Source organism: Bradysia coprophila, unplaced genomic scaffold, assembly GCF_014529535.1.
Source record: "Bradysia coprophila strain Holo2 unplaced genomic scaffold, BU_Bcop_v1 contig_248, whole genome shotgun sequence".
Lineage (NCBI taxonomy): Eukaryota > Metazoa > Arthropoda > Insecta > Diptera > Sciaridae > Bradysia > Bradysia coprophila.
In genome coordinates, this window is record NW_023503509.1 from 217,720 (window position 1) to 234,592 (window position 16,873).

At 35.8% G+C, this 16,873-nt stretch overlaps 2 protein-coding genes across 3 annotated transcripts in view; one reads left to right on the top strand and one right to left on the bottom strand.

Moving 5' to 3' along the window:
- The window catches only part of LOC119078216 (zygotic gap protein knirps-like), a 98,769-nt gene that overhangs the window by 36,493 nt on the left and 45,403 nt on the right, over positions 1-16,873 (top strand). The gene's annotated exons all lie outside the window — the stretch shown is intronic.
- LOC119078333 lies at positions 907-6,348 on the bottom strand. Its single transcript, XM_037185837.1, has one exon. The coding sequence runs from the start codon at positions 6,346-6,348 to the stop codon at positions 907-909; it is 5,442 nt and encodes a 1,813-aa protein (XP_037041732.1).

Genomic DNA, 16,873 nt, shown 5'->3' on the forward strand with positions numbered 1-16,873 from the left:
TCCTGAAAACTTATAGAAGTGGTACTGCTTACAAACTCTTCTGGAGATTAATAGTACATTACTGCTCGCGCAAGCTCTCGTATACGTACACGTCTCTTATATACAGCCTTATAGCAGTGAGGTATTTTATCGCAGTAGGCAAACATCTCAAAATCTAGTGATTTAATTTTGCATGCAAAAAGGTTATATAGGGCACAATACACACACCGTATGCGATAAAAAAAATTGGTCGTACAGTCGAAGAAATTTAGTTTTCGGGTTTTCCAAAGGTATTAATCTTATTTAACCCACACTTTATCCCACAACATTGGAATCCACAAATTTAAATTTAGTTAACTCAGCGGTCGCAATGACGGCGCTGCAGTCACGATTTCAAAATGTGATATAGGGTGGATAAACTAAATTTTGGTTTTGGTTACATTTTCACTTGGTTTTTAATTATTATATTAGGCTTCTAAATTAAGAGTAAATTTATGCAATATAAACCGTTTGAGTTTGAAAAAAGATGTTTTGTATCAGTGAACGATATAGGAAAGCGTTCAGTACGTCTCAACATACAAAAGAACGTAAAATATAATTGTACATTTAGCCACCCTACGTCCGTCATCGCTTCTATTGTCTTCAAAAACATATTGTGTGCTTTTCATGATATGTGTTCCGAATTTCTACTTGAAATAAAAGATCTTACTTTGGGACTTGTGTCCCGTACAAATTACTTTTATTGAATGCGCTGTTTTGTACACTTTCTTCTGTATTTAAGGGCCAAATCCTGGTTTCTGCGATCACATTTCATTCAATTGGCCTTCTTTCTTTAATATAATTTCTATACAACTTTAGAGTGAATTACATCGTAGAGTGTCTAGATGTAACTATTCTTAACATCCTCCCACCTTAATAATCTCATTATTAACATCCAAATCTATTCGGTTTGTTCACTATCCGGCCACTTCGTGTCACCTTAACTTCTTGTACCTTCATGTCAGTCTTATTACTTTGTCTAAGTTCTAATGATGATGATGATGGTTCACTGTTTCCCAACGTTAATTGTTTCTTTGTCTCTGATGACGATGGTTCGTTACCTTCTGCCAATGATGATGGTTCGTTACCTTCTGCCAATGACGATGGTTCGTTTCCTCCTGACAATGACGATGGTTCGTTACCTTCTGATGACGATGGTTCGTTACCTTCCATATGCTTTGTCATTGGTTTCTTGATTTGTCCGTCATCTTCCACCAAATCTTTGACATTGTCAGTAGACGACTCCAACATATATAACCGTTGAATTGGCCGATCAATTTCCACAATTTTACCATTTCTTATCAGCCTAATCTTTACACTTCGAATTAATTTGTCTTGACCGGGAAAGGTTTCAATGACTCGCGCAACAGGCCAATGTACTCGTTTTTTGTTTTCCTCTTCTACAATCACAACATCTCCCGTTTTTATTTCTTTGTATTCACTTAACCGAATGTTCCTGTGCACCAGAAGACTTAAATATTCTTTTCTAAATCTTTCACGTAGTTCTTCTCTAATTACTTGACGCTGTTTGAATTTTTCGCCGAATGAACTCGATTCTATTTTATCTAGATCGATGACATCACAACTCTTTGCTTCATTGAGGAACATCATTGGTGTAATCGGAATAAGTTCTTTGGGGTCTTCGGATAAATATGTTAAAGGTCGCAAATTGATTAGCTGCTCGAAATCACATAAGGCCGTTGACATCTCTTCGTAATCCAATAATGCTCTGTCTAAGCTTTTCCTCACAAGTTGTTTTACCATGCCAACAATTTTCTCCCACCATCCTCCCCACCATGGTGCACTTGGTGGATTGAAAATCCATCGGATTCTTCTAGCTTCTGATTGGGCAGCGATTTCTTCCCAGTCCAATTTATCCATTAAGCTTTCTGTACCCGTGAAATTTGTACCATTGTCCGTGTAAATGACTTCCGGTCTGCCTCTCCGTGCTATGAATCGTCGTAACGCTTGGATGAACCCGATTGTTGACAATGACGTTATTAGTTCCAAATGTATAGCCCGATAAACGGCACACGTAAACACAACGAACCAAGCTTTTTTGCCATTGACCAATGTTAATGGTCCTCCAAGGTCTACACCCGTCACTTCAAATGGTACTGCCTCTCTCACTCTGTTTTCTGGTAATGATGGTTCTGGAGCTGTCATCTTCTTTGCAGTGTACCGAATACACCTTTTACACTGGTGTATTACTCGTCTAGTGATTACTCGTGCATTAATAATCCAAAATTTTTCCCGAAGAGTACTTCTTAGTATTTGTGTACCACAATGTCTCATGTCGAGATGTTCTTTTTGAACTAGTCGTTCTACTGCAGGATGATCTTTTGGCAACAATATTGGACGTCGGAAGCCTTCTGTGTCTTTTCTAAATAACAACTTTGTTTCTACTCGCCATATGCCCGATTGATCCTTTTTCGCGTTTAGTTGAGTTAGCACTTTGTCTGATTCCATAAAAGCATCTTTCTGTACCATTCGCCAAAGACATGTTTCTGCTTCGTTTTCTTCCAACATCGATAAGTCCCCAAGACGTGGTTGATTCCGTTTGTACGCTATCCATCGCCTCATCCAAGCAATCATTCGAATAGTCTTCCTCAAATTGCTGAACTTACGAAAATATCGTACGGATTCGAGCTCTTGCGTTAAATGTGACACAACAATCTTCTTCTTTTCAGACATAACCACTTTTTCATCACAATTAATTACAGATTTCGGCCAAAATTCTTCTTCTCTTTTCAACCAATCTGGACCCTCCCACCATCTATTTTCCACTAGTTGCCTACTTGTACATCCCCTTGATGGAAGGTCAGCCGGATTTAAATGTCCAGGAATGTGTCTCCAGTCATTGGCATCGGTAAACTGTTTTATGGTTTTTACGCGGTTAAAGACGAAAACTTGCCAATTTTCCTTTCTCTTTATCCAACTCAGTGCGTTATCCGAGTCTGACCAAAGATATAGCTTTATCTCTGTTGTTCCCATAATGTTTTGAAGGTAGTTTGCTATTTTTGCTCCACATTCACAGGCTACTAACTCCAACCTTGGTGTTGTTATTGGTTTTATTGTCGTGACCCTTGATTTTGCCAATAACAGTTGTATCTTCATTTCACCTTCTAACTCACATCTCAGAAAGGCGACTGCTGCGTATGCCCTCTTGCTTGCATCAGTGAATATGTGAAGTGATTTCTTACTTCCATCCATGCTACCCATCCATCTTGGGATTTTTAGTGATGACAAATTGTTCAAGTTGTTGCGCCAGAACAAAAATCTTCGTTTTATGTCATCAGGAACCTCCACATCCCATTTAAATTTCTTTTTGCATACTTCTTGTAATAACATTTTCGGCATTAGTATAACTGGCGTCGTAAATCCTATTGGATCAAAAACTTGGTGCGTAGCTGCTAAAATAGTTCTCTTTGTCACAAGATTGTTTCCAAAATGTGCTATTTTTCGCATGTCCAACGATAAGGTGTCATCAGACTTGTTCCATAAGAGGCCAAGTACAGAAGTGAAAGCTTCTTGAGAGGTTCTGCTGCCTGTTCCCAATCCGCACTCGGTGGAGCCGACTCCGGGAACATCCCCAGCATACACCTCACCTTCATTCCATACCCAACCTCTTAAGTCGAACTTTGCTTCTGCACAAATTCTTGTTGATTCCTTAATAAATTTGTCTCGTTCTTCTTTCGTATCAACAGACATGACACAATTGTCGACATACAGTGACCTTTTTAACAAGCTTGCTGTTTCTTGAAATTCATCCTTCACATTGTCCAGATGATGATTTAACGTAGCCGCTAAGAGGAAAGGACTTGCCGATATTCCAAATACTACTCGACAATGTCTTAAGACTGTTATCTTTCCATCTTTAATCCACAAAAATCGCAGATAATCTCTATCGTTCGGTGTTACACTAATTTGTAAGAATGCCTTAGCTATGTCTGATATTGCTGCGTATAACTTCATTCGAAACATTATGAGCAACGCCGGTATTTCCATTAATAGATTTTGCCCTTTTTCGAGACAATCATTTAATGACGGTGATCCCTTTGACTTTGCTGAAGCGTCAAACACTGGTCGTATTGGAGTTGTTAAACTCTTTTCATTAAATACTGGATGATGTGGTAGATAACTAACGTCCATATTTCGTGCATCTTTCTCCATTACCTCTTCAATAATACCCAACGATCGCCATTGATCAAACACCGTTTGGTACTGTTCTAGTTTTCCCAGACTTTCCAATTTAGATAATGACGAATAAAGTCGCTTTTCTGCTACTTCCCTGTTTACTGATACCTTTTGATGTCCTTCAATCCAAGGTAACGCTACCTCATATCGACAGTCTTGTAATCTTTTCGTTTGTTTATTAAAGTGAATAATCGCCGATCTTGCTAGTTCTTCTTTGCTCTTTTCTTCCACAGGGTCATGAATGCCGATGATGTCCAGATTCCATAGATCGTGAATACTCGCTTCACTGACAAACATTGCGTGCACTAACAAAACTGTGTCTTCTGAAGTCATTTTAATTTCATCGGAGGTTGTACCAGTCAGGGTCCACCCGAACTTCGTTTGAAATGCTACTGGTCCACTTACTGTTTCAACCACTTTTCCTGTGTACAATTTGCTGGCAATGTTGGCTCCGAATAATATGTTGATTGGGCATTGTTCAACCAATTCATCCGATATCTGAATACCTCGTTCTTGTAATTCACTCAACCATGGACCTCTTGGAGTAGGGTAAATCGTTCCACAGATTTTGTCAACTTCTACTAGTTGACAATTTTTTCGGAAAGAATCGTTCATACTGGATATATTTACCTCGTAAACAGAGTGATTTTGGAGTTTTGTCGTGTGTCCACCGAACAGAGAGTGTGCTAACCCTATCGTACCGACAGATTGTAGACCAAAATTTTTTACTGCTGGACTTGAAATATACGATCGACCTGATCCACCGTCTAACATTGCTCGGACTGCCTGTTGTTTTTGTGGTCCGTTTATTTTAACTACAAGTGTCTGCATAATGACTTCGTCGGTATAAGATGAACAAACGTTTATTTCACGAAGAGGTTTTTTCTCTTCTCTTGTACATAAAATCTTGTAATGATTTCCATTACACAAAACGCATTTTACAAACGTCTTACAGTTCCTAGCCAGATGACTACCATTCAAGCACTTATAGCACTGGGATGCCTCACGAGCCTTTGCAAATCGTTCTTTTACTGTTAATTTTGCAGCATTGCTACACACATGACTTTGATGGAATTTTCCACAAAAGATACATTTTGATGAAGACTTGGTGAATAGGTCTGTAGTAGTTACCGCGTCGAAGATCAGTTTTCTTTGTTTTTTGGCTGGTTCATAAAATTCTTCTTCTTCAGTTACTCCCTCTTTTGCCATTGTTATGCGGATATTGCTTTCGACTTCACTTCGGAGAAATTTCATCAATTCCTTTAACTGATCGTCGTCCCCTGCGACGTTTAATTCTCTTTGATTTCTGATTCTCTCCCAAGTGACCAATACTTCTTCCGATATTGCCGATTCGACCAAAGGATACAGCATGGATGCATATTTGTCCGATGTCACCCCCAAGGATTCGAGAGCTCGTAACTGAGTCTCTAATTGATCGTAAAGTGATGCCAATGATGATTTCTGTTGTCCATCCTTGTTTGTTAAGACCAATTTTAACAATTCTCGAACATAGAATTCGATCAGGACCTTTTCTTTTCCAAATCGAGATTTTAAATGCTCGATTGCCTTGGCATAGTTTTCCGACGTTGGAGGAAAACTACAAACCACTCGACGAGCTACTGATTCGCTTACTGTCGACTGAATCAAGTATTGAAATTTGATTTCTTCCGATATATTCTCATCCTCATGAATACTCTTGAACTGGCTCCAAAAATTCAACCATTCTTTTGGACTGCCACTGAACTCGACTAATTTGAGTTTTGGTAATTTATACTTTGACTGAGTAGTACGAGAGCTGGATGTTGACCGATGAGTGCGCGAGCTGGGTGATTGCCTATCGTCTTGCAACATTGCTGGAATATCTACCGGATTCAAATCGTTCCACTTATCCCGATATTCTTGAATTGCATCATACTCCTCGTCCATTTCTTCTTGCGACACTTCATGATCTCGTAAGTCCTGAAGAATTTCTTCATCGATTTTATTCAGCTGTTCAAAACGATCTTCCAGTCGTTTCCACAAAATTTTAATTGCCGCTTTATTATCGTCTTTTTCCATCTCCTCTTTCAATTCGTTGTATGTTCTCGTAAATGAACGGCGAATCGAACCTCGCTGATTCCGTAACTGCGCCATTTTCCTTTCCCACTTTTCTGAATCTTTTTGCTTCTTTGAATATTTCGGCCTCAATTATTGCTGATCGTTTCGCTATTGGCCTTTCTGCGTACGCCGATTCTTGTTTGTACAATGATGCGTCTCTTTTACTTCCGGTTGCTGATGACTTGTTCAACTTTTGTGGCAATGAACTTGATGTATGATGCTCTGGTGCAGAACTAATCTCATCCGTTACCGTTGTTGAATTATACTTCGTGACTTGAATGTTCTTTGTAACGAAATGAGATATTCTTTGTTTTGGCATACCAAATAAAGGCTTGTACGACCAACCAATGATTGGAATCGTGATGGACAGTGATTGCCAACCAACAGTTGAACTGTACCAATCCAACCAATGAATTCCACACCACACGCCAACCAGCGGTTATTGTCAACGAACGAAAAATGTCAGGCCACCAAACAAGCCCTTGATTGCCAAGCCAATTCGTTTGTGCCGATCAACAAACGGAATTACTTGTGACGATTGAACTGTACCAATCCTACTAATGATCTGATTTGTTTTTGAATGGACAATGATTGCCCAGCCAACCGACGAACGAAATTAACGTTAACGTCCAACGACCCCAATGAATTTTTCGCCGAATTATTGGACAGTAGATTTGAACTACTGACCAACGATTGAACTGTACCAATCCAACCAATGAACGGAATTACTTGTAACGTCCAACAGCGATTTTATTAGACTGTAGAAACTGACCAACGGTTGAACTGTAACAATCCAACCAATAAATTCCACACCACACGCCCACCAGCGAACGGAATTTCTTTGTTATTGCCAACGATCGAAAAAATGCCAGGCCACCAAACAAGCCACTGTTGTATTGTTGCCAATGATTGCCAAGCCAATTTGTTTGTGCCGATCAATAAAAGCGAATTAGAAATGGCAGACTGGAGAGTTTCGCACTCCAACACGCAGTGCCAGTCAACCACTTCCAATCAACTTAAATTTTTTACTCGAACACTTCGTTTGAACTGATTAAACCGTTGCTTTTTCAGGCTGCGCCACTTGTTCCGAATTTCTACTTGAAATAAAAGATCTTACTTTGGGACTTGTGTCCCGTACAAATTACTTTTATTGAATGCGCTGTTTTGTACACTTTCTTCTGTATTTAAGGGCCAAATCCTGGTTTCTGCGATCACATTTCATTCAATTGGCCTTCTTTCTTTAATATAATTTCTATACAACTTTAGAGTGAATTACATCGTAGAGTGTCTAGATGTAACTATTCTTAACAATATGTATCAGACGTTTGTTTATTTATGTGTCTCATCTAAAATGCTGGCCAGCAAAATTTTGATCATTAAATTCAACGGAAAAATTGATCTAAATGTTAAAATAATTGTGAATAATAGTGAAGTTAATGTGGTTTTGTTTTCTCTTCATAAAGGAATTTGCATCAGTTCGATGTAAAGTGCGGAGCACCATTAGAAAAAAAAAACTTGTCGCTGAAGAATGATCAAAAAGTTGCTGGACGCAGTAGCTACAATTAATGCTTTGCAGGATATAGAATCAAAATTAGAGAAACACCAAGAGCCGTCCATTTGAAATCTTCATCATCATCATTTCAACTAAAGGTTTTTTTTTTAACGAAACGGAAGTTCGCTCGCAGATTCGGAACATTCTTTTTCGCCAAATTACAATTTGGCATAGGACATAAATTCAACTCTTTGTATAAGTGACGCTCATGATTGAGCTCAATCATGAAAACAGAATCTGGTCAGGAATAAGATAAGAATATGAATATATGACGAACTTCAAAGTTCCTGATTTATAATCCTGAGATGCCTGCTCATGCAATTATGCGATTTACGATTTCCAAAGAATTTTAATATCAACTTTTAGACAAAATAACAATTTCCAAGTCTGTTTTCTATTTGATTTATTTGATGTATTTCCGACCTCGTTCTAGGGTAATAAAATTTTCTGTGGATTATTTGTAACTTCATGAAAATATTAGATGGAAAACCTCAGAAACATTCACATAAAAATTATGCTTTCCTAACTAATGTTGAAATAGCCTTTTTGCACTCATTATAAACTTAGGAAAATAACTACTGGACAGTCGAGACGGTTTGGAGAGAGGAATTATATGATATGCAGTGCATACTGTCCCGTACAATCTTCTTCTAAATAAAAGTTATAGTCAAATCGACAATATTGTATTTGTCATATTTTGGAGTTTCTTCACACTTTGGCGATTTTTCTTGACAATTCATCATATTTAGTTGATTTGTTAAATCATCAAGAAAAGTCTCAGAAGTGTGAAGAAACGTCATAAAGACAAATTTTCAATTCTCTATGATCCTTGGAGTTTCTTTACTCTTTGGCGATATTTCTTGGTTTTTCTTCACATTATGGCGATTTTTCTTGTTGATTTAACAAATCAACCATAATGATGAATTGCCAAGAAAAATCGATAGAGTGTGAAGAGAAGAAGAGAAAAATCGCCAGAGTGTGAGGAAACGCTAAAGTGTAAAAATACGTTTTTGAAATGTCTCTACATTATCTTTCGTAAAATGATAGTGTCCTCGGGATCTTTCGTTAAAGTATGAATTCCCTAGGATCGAACAAGATGCCGTTACCTGACGTAAAATAAGAGTTTCCTTAGGATCGAACCAGGCAGCATTTCGTAACTTTTATAAAAGGATAGATTCACTAGCTTCGAACAAATAACGCCTTTTAGATAAATTTCGTAAAAGGATAAATTTCCAAGGATTTGTTTAATCACCACGAAGAATCGCCAAAGTGTGAAGAAACGCAACAAAGACAAATTTATCATTCTTTGTTTTTGCCGGCGTTTCTTCATCCCTTGCCAATTTTTTATTTTTGGCGATTCTTCATGGGAATCATGATTAATGACGGCTACGAGCTTTAGCGAAAACGAATGAGATGTTCCGATCCGAATCTGCGAGCGAACTTCCGTTTCGTTAAAAAAAACCTTTAGTTGAAATGATGATGACGAAGATTTCAAATGGACGGCTCTTGGTGTTTCTCTAATTTTGATTCTATATCCTGCAAAGCATTAGTTGAAGCTATTGCGTCCAGCAACTTTTTGATCATTCTTCAGCGACAAGTTTTTTTTTCTAATGGTGCTCCGCACTTTACATCGAACTGATGCAAATTCCTTTATGAAGAGAAAACAAAACCACATTAACTTCACTATTATTCACAATTATTTTAACATTTAGATCAATTTGGCCGTTGAATTTAATGATCAAAATTTTGCTGGCCAGCATTTTAGATGAGACACATAAATAAACAAACGTCTGATACATATCATGACAAGCACACAATATGTTTTTGAAGACAATAGAAGCGATGACGGACGTAGGGTGGCTAAATGTACAATTATATTTTACGTTCTTTTGTATGTTGAGACGTACTGAACGCTTTCCTATATCGTTCACTGATACAAAACATCTTTTTTCAAACTCAAACGGTTTATATTGCATAAATTTACTCTTAATTTAGAAGCCTAATATAATAATTAAAAACCAAGAGAAAATGTAGCTAAAACCAAAATTTAATTAGCCACCCTATATCACATTTTGAAATCGTGACTGCAGCGCCGTCATTGTGACCGTTGTGTTAACTAAATTTAAATTTGTGGATTCCATTGTTGTGGGATAAAGTGTGGGTTAAATAAGATTAATACCTTTGGAAAACCCGAAATCTAAATTTCCTCGACTGTAAGTAAAGCAAAAAAATTAGACTTACGCGCGACAACTGTCGAGTATAGTACATTACATGCTAGTTGGGAAATTTTAATTTTGACGAGTGAAAGGTTTGTAGCCCGAGCCGAAGGCAAGGGCTATAATCCTACAAGTCAAAATGAAAATTTCCCAACTAGCATGTAAAATGTTTTACTCGCGAACGCCCCGGGAAACGAGTTTTAGTCACGTTAGTGTCCGTGAAGGAAAACGAGTTTCCCAGGGATATAGCGAGTAAAATATTAGAAGAATGTTTTGCGTTACAGTCTTGCAAGAATTTTCGCTATTTTCCACTTCATTCCATTTTGTAAAATAATTTATTGTGGGCAGATAGACATCAATTTAAAATTAAGTTATTCGGGTAGTCTTCATTAAAATTTTTTAATGAAACATCTTCTTAATACTCATTCCGAATGATTATATACGCCTTAAATAAAACACAACATGCAAAACGAACCAGTCAGATCAAAATAAATCGAACATAACTCACCTTAATCCATCAAAAATCAGAGAAGTTTTTAAATGATGATAAATCGTTCAATTCCATTGAAAAAGTTAAAAGATATATTTGCATACAAATCCAAGACCCAGATGCATGCAATGCTAACTGCAACATACCGTATACAACATTTTGTGCAGAATGGTGCTGCGTTTGTAATTAAGTTGTGTACAAGATAAATGTAACAGTTGATATACAGAAGGTTACAGTTGCAATTCATTATCTTTTGAATGTGAAATATTTACCTTAAAATCGGTATAACATGCAGTCGTTACAAGAGTGGATTATGAACAGATGAGCATGAGAGTAGTTGGAAGTAATTCTGATTGATGTTGTGTATATCTATACGTGTTTCACGGAAATAATTGGAAATTAAAGAACCAGCGCGAATACGTTTTTCACTCCTTTTGTATTACTTTTGTACTGACTGAAGAATTTTTGGATGAAATTAATTTATGACGTTGTTACGTCGATGTGAATTTTGATCCAATTACGGCGTATTCAATCCTCTGAATGCTCGAATACATTTAAATAGATTGGACCATTGTTTGTTTAAGCATATTAACGGCGAGTGGAGCATTACTGAATGCTCCCTTTCTTCTGTATTGCCTTTGTTTGACATACATCACAGTTAGCTTCGGTGCTTCATTGCCGAAATAGATTTTTCCTTGCAACCGAACGACAGCAACGAAACAAGGAACGACCAACTGTTAATGCATTCTTTACAGTGAAATGTTCAAACGAAGATTTTGTACCAAACCCTATTCGATAACAAATGAAGTAACAGATTGCAAGATTAAACAGTGAAACGCTTATTTCCAATCCATTGAAAACCTTCTCACATCTATGCTCGAAATACAGAGACTCTACGATTTCGATTAATTTATTGAACTGGCCACCGATCCATCGACAGTAGCCAGTTGCTTAAAGTGGCACATAAAGTCAACTGTTAACGATATTTCTCGTGCTTTGCCTCTTTTTGCCACACATTTCCCTCGGACAGATATTGCCTCACTAGTTTATTGTGAAAAAATAATTTTGAATTTTATTACACTACCGCATTCTGCAGCAGCAGCAGCAACGTTACTCTCTGTGGCTAGCTTCTGTTTTATTATTATTATTTTTCAATTGAAACTATTTTCACTGAATTCCCATAATTTTTCTTTTGAAAATTTCTTCAACCGACTGTTTATTAATGCACCGAGGCTGGACGACGATTTATTTTATCTTTCACACCTCTTGGAATCAACGTTTTATGTGCGTATAAATTTTAATCGATAAGATTTCATTAGAAAACATTATAGCACCAATCCAAATAAATTACAACGCATGCAGTCAAGTCATTTTATTAAAGCGCTGACAATCTCTCTCTACTCAGTTTGTCTTTCATAAAACGTGCAGCTTCAGCTCTACGTTACTTTTCATTTTCTAAAAAATGTTACTGCGTGGTTATTGCTGGTAGATGGTTAGTTATTAATTTAACTCTGCTATTGTTTTCAATGAAAGTTTAATTCTTTTCCAAAAACGGCTGCCATTGTCTCCGGAGATATATCTTATTCGCAATTTTCGACCATTAATCTTGTCTTTTTACTTGATGGGTGGTGGTAGATTGAGAGCGCGTAAAGTGTGTCCTACATAAGGCTACAGTTGAAAACAGTTTCTAACAATTTACGAGGAAGTTCCTGACGAGAATAGATCTACAAGAGCGATTCATATACATCACAAATTGTTTACAATTGTTGAGAATCAAATTGGTATCAAACTGATGGTAAGGTGAATGAGGCGATGCCGAGGTCAACAAACTCACAAAAGAATTCATTTTTATGCCGAGTTATGTAAATTGTCCCGAAAATTCGACAACATGAGTATCTTCGACTTTCTGAAGAAACGAGAAGTCGAGTGGTCAAAGCTTCTTCAGGAACTCACCGCTTCTTTAGGAAGTTGTAAAGTATTTTTTATCTTCAGCAGTTCAACAATATGGCATTGGTTTCAAGCTGTATAGTCTTACAAGTGACTGATATTCTTGAGTAGCCTCTGTGTCTACATTGGTGCAACAACTTTCAATTATTTTCGGACTCTGAATTTAACTTATAAATTGTGTCAGGAAATATTTTATGATTCATAAACTCGCACAAACACAAAAAAAATGACATCCAAAAATGTCGTTCTGCTGCTCTACATTTTTATCTTCAGCCAGAGCTCATATTTATTAATTTTACGAAAAAAAGAAGAAGAATTTATTGTGATCATGTATTGTGCCCACGATGAATAAATTTCAAGAAAAAAAATAAGAAGACGGAAAGAAAATTATAAATTTTTTACATTACACCTCTGAGCAAACACATTAAAATGTTTAACTGTCCCACACTTTATCATAAATTCTACGTTTTTACTGACTCGGAAAGATGAAGATGAGATGATGAGAAATGTTGATAAGCTCAGAGAAAGATATGTTTACGCCGAACTCAAAATCTTTTTAATTTAATTAATGATATTAAGTTCATTTGCCTGCGTCATTGCGTCTACTCGCAAAATGATTTCCTTTAAAATTTTATAATCACCTCAAAATAGGCATGTTCGATAAATTGTTTGATAAAATATCGATTATTCGGCGACAACAGTTTATTATCAACAAATCAATATCAATCGAATGTTTTATAAATGTATCGGTTGTTGAGAATATAATCGATATTTCGTAATTTTATCATTGACTGATGATATTTATTAGCTCAAATTACAAAATTTTTACGGAAGCCTATCGCATCTTTTATCGACCACTACGACAAAATAATAGATGGGCTGCGATCAATTGGGTATTATGTAGGAAGATGTATGTTAAAGCTAGTGAAGTACAAGATTATTGTTTCACATTTAAAAACTACCTAGATCAACAAAGGAAGTAATAGATTCAATAATGGTGTATGATTTTTGTGATACGAGGAAACTGTTAACATTATCAGCCTGTGGACTAAAAGTGCCCGGCTACCGGAGAGACAGTAATAATCATCTTTCAACAAAAGGAGGATCGAAAATAATACAACAAATATTTAAATTAACTTTTAAAAAATATATCTTCTTTCCCATCGCAACATACAGTTTTTCAGTTGGTCAATATTGTGTGTGTGTTTTATAATAAGGTTCAATTTAAATAATTTGGTTCGCAGTTGAGTGATGTGGTTTTATGCTTAAGCAAATACATTCAACTCTTAAACAATATTTGATCGAGATTTTTTTTCCTTTAAAAAAAATTAAATTTTTTCTTGTTACTGGTCAACCTGATCAAGAGGAGATATTATTTGTTCACCGGAGTATTATAGACGTGAATGTATATTAGTCTTTCATATACGCAGAGAGGTACAAAAAAAAGTTAACCGAAAAGTAAATAAAGTTAAATGGGACCGCTGCTGGTGCATGGTTATAGTAATTATACTTTACATTAACGATATGGTAGCTTTAATATTTTATTTTTTTTATAATCTTGTTCAAATCAAAATATTAAGACAAAATATATATAATTAAGTGTACCAAACCCAGTCCCGAAAGACAAGATACTTATTTGACAACAGTAGTGCGATTGTTTGGTCGACAATTATACTTTTGAGTTTTGAGAGTTGGTTTTTTTTACTCGTCTTTCTTGTATAATTTATCAGCATCATTCGATTTCTTTTTCGTTAATTATTTTTGGTGAAGTAGCTGTCAGTCAATGTCAATGCCTACACTCTATTCAAAATAAGGTGAAATGACGCTTGAAGACATGTGTATACCTATAACGATCTTCTTTCAGCACTGGATGATCTATGATTTATGAAATTCGATAAAATTTATAATTGTCATTTTTACGGATTTAATTTGAATTTTTTTTATTTCTTGGTTCTCTTGATGATTCGAGTATAGAGTTAGATTTTCGTTTGACGGCATAAAGGCAAACTCAATTTGACTCATCCACACACATTTGCTGGAATTGAATCAATTAATTCGTTTTTTTTGTTTGGTATGAGTAAAAAACTGTTCCGTCATTCACAACCGATTTTGTGAAGAGGACTCAACAAATTTTGTATTTTAGTTGAAACGATGGCACGTGTATCTCTACTTCAACTGAATTCAATAAATTCGACTGCAATTAAATTTTTATGATGATTATATAAGGACTGCAACATCACCATTTAAATTAGAAGTTAGACATTTTATCCTACACCCACTTTTGATATAATGAGGATGAGTAATTTGGTTCCATCAGGTGTACTTTTGGAATAGCCGACTGTCATGATATTAAAAGTAGCGGTAACAAAAATTCACGCCGTAAGTGTGCAAAATGATAATTAGAAGAGTCACATTAACGCGTAATGTCCATCTTTCGTTTCATTTGCTCATCTCCCTATTCATAGAACAAATTCATTTTTTTTTCAAGCCGGTCCATGAGGGCTGAACGCTGAATTTTGCAGAAGCCAGGAGAGAGACACTCACAGAACAATATTTTTTGTGTAAAATTTCTGTAAGAAACATTGTCATATTCGTGTCGATGACTGTGTATCCTTGTGGCAGTGCAATTAATCTGTAGTATTATATTACTTGATAATAGGACTAAAGCTTGTAACAGGTCGACAGCGGGTAAAAATCAGTATTATCTGAAATTTCAATCAAAATTGTCAGTTCAAGTGTCAGGTTAACTGAATTTGTCATTAATTTTTTTTAGGTTAGTCAGGTTGCAGGGCAAGTGTGACCTGTTCACTAAATTCAGGTTTCAGGTAAATTCAGGTCAGGTTAAAGTTGATTGAATCTAGGTCATCGCATTTTTCTAAATTGAATAGAGGATCACAGACGCCACATCAACCAGAGTCGTGTAAGAAACAGGTTCAGCTACAACTGATGCAAATCGTTCCATCCTATCAAGTAATTTTATTCAAGAACTTGAGGGCAAGTCACTAGTTCTATTAGCGCTTTGGTGATATCTCTTATCGACTGTTGTAGTCGTACGTCTTATATAAAAATTGTGTTAAAACTAATGAAGTAATAGATTTGGAATATAACTATTCTAAATTCTTAGGCAAATCAAAGTAGTAGATTCGATAATAATCTAATTTGCTGTCTGTAAAAATTTATTAAACGAAGTAGTAGATTCGATAATGACTATATGTTTATTGTCTATAAAAGATGAAGGAAACAAATGAAAAAATTTGCTTTGGCAAAAGGTACCAAATAGCCTATAATTGCTGCGAAATTTAAACCAATTGTATGCAATACGTCTACAGTAAATAAATGTGACAATGTTGTGGCAGTTTTAAACTTTCATGTAAATTTACATTAACTACAATCAACGCTAACTCACCATCAAATGAGCTTTAATTTCTTGTCGATTACTTGATTCACCTGTCTGAGCTGTAACAAAATACATCACCAATTAGCTTGATGGTTTTTCCACTTAAAAAAGAATCAGAAAAAAAGGAATAGAAAAATAGGTAATTTAATCAGAGTTGTTAAAGAAATCATGAATGTAATTTCGCATTACAACGCACATGGATCGCCAGCTACTATAACCTGAAGACATAATATCTATCAAATCATAAATAATTAATATCTATTGAGACGACGATCATCTTATGCTGCTACACAACAGCATTTATAATCTATAATTTGAAAGCACGTATAACGCGTGTCACATCAATCAATTCTGTTTATTACGACTAATATATGAATCCATTCTTTCTCTCGGCTTTTTTTTTCTTCAAAACATGAATCTCCTATCCCATTCTCTCAATACATTATTTTTAGAATCCTTTCCATATATTATTCTTGGTACTTTTTTTTGCGTTTGCTGCTTCGTCTTCAAATTTATTATGCTGGTGCACCACGGATATTATACATATAAAACGCATAACATATTAAAGATTTGTTCGCATTGTTTCGTGCCCATCGACCGTTTTCATTTTGTGTGTGCAACATTATGTGCGTTCTGCGTATATTTCACTACTTGAATTGGCTTTAAAATATAAAAATTCAATAAAAAGTGCAACGGAATTTTAAAATGTTTATGAGCTATACATCTGTTTGGCATAGCATTTTATGAGAGCGCAGAGGAACGAGTAACCACACATTTGTTTGATATAATTTTTGTTGTTGCTGTTGTTCATACGGCAAATTTATATACATTTCCTGAATTTTTTTTTGGTTTTATATCAAAAATCGATTCAAAAATGGACATATACAAAAATGCTGTCGGGCTTCCTGGTCCTATAAATTTTAAAATTCAACATTTTAGCAATGAATTATGAAATTGAT

What these genes read in the sequence shown, in the direction of transcription:
- LOC119078333 (XM_037185837.1), bottom strand. Translation starts at nt 6,348, where the DNA reads ATGGCGCAGTTACGGAATCAGCGAGGTTCGATTCGCCGTTCATTTACG.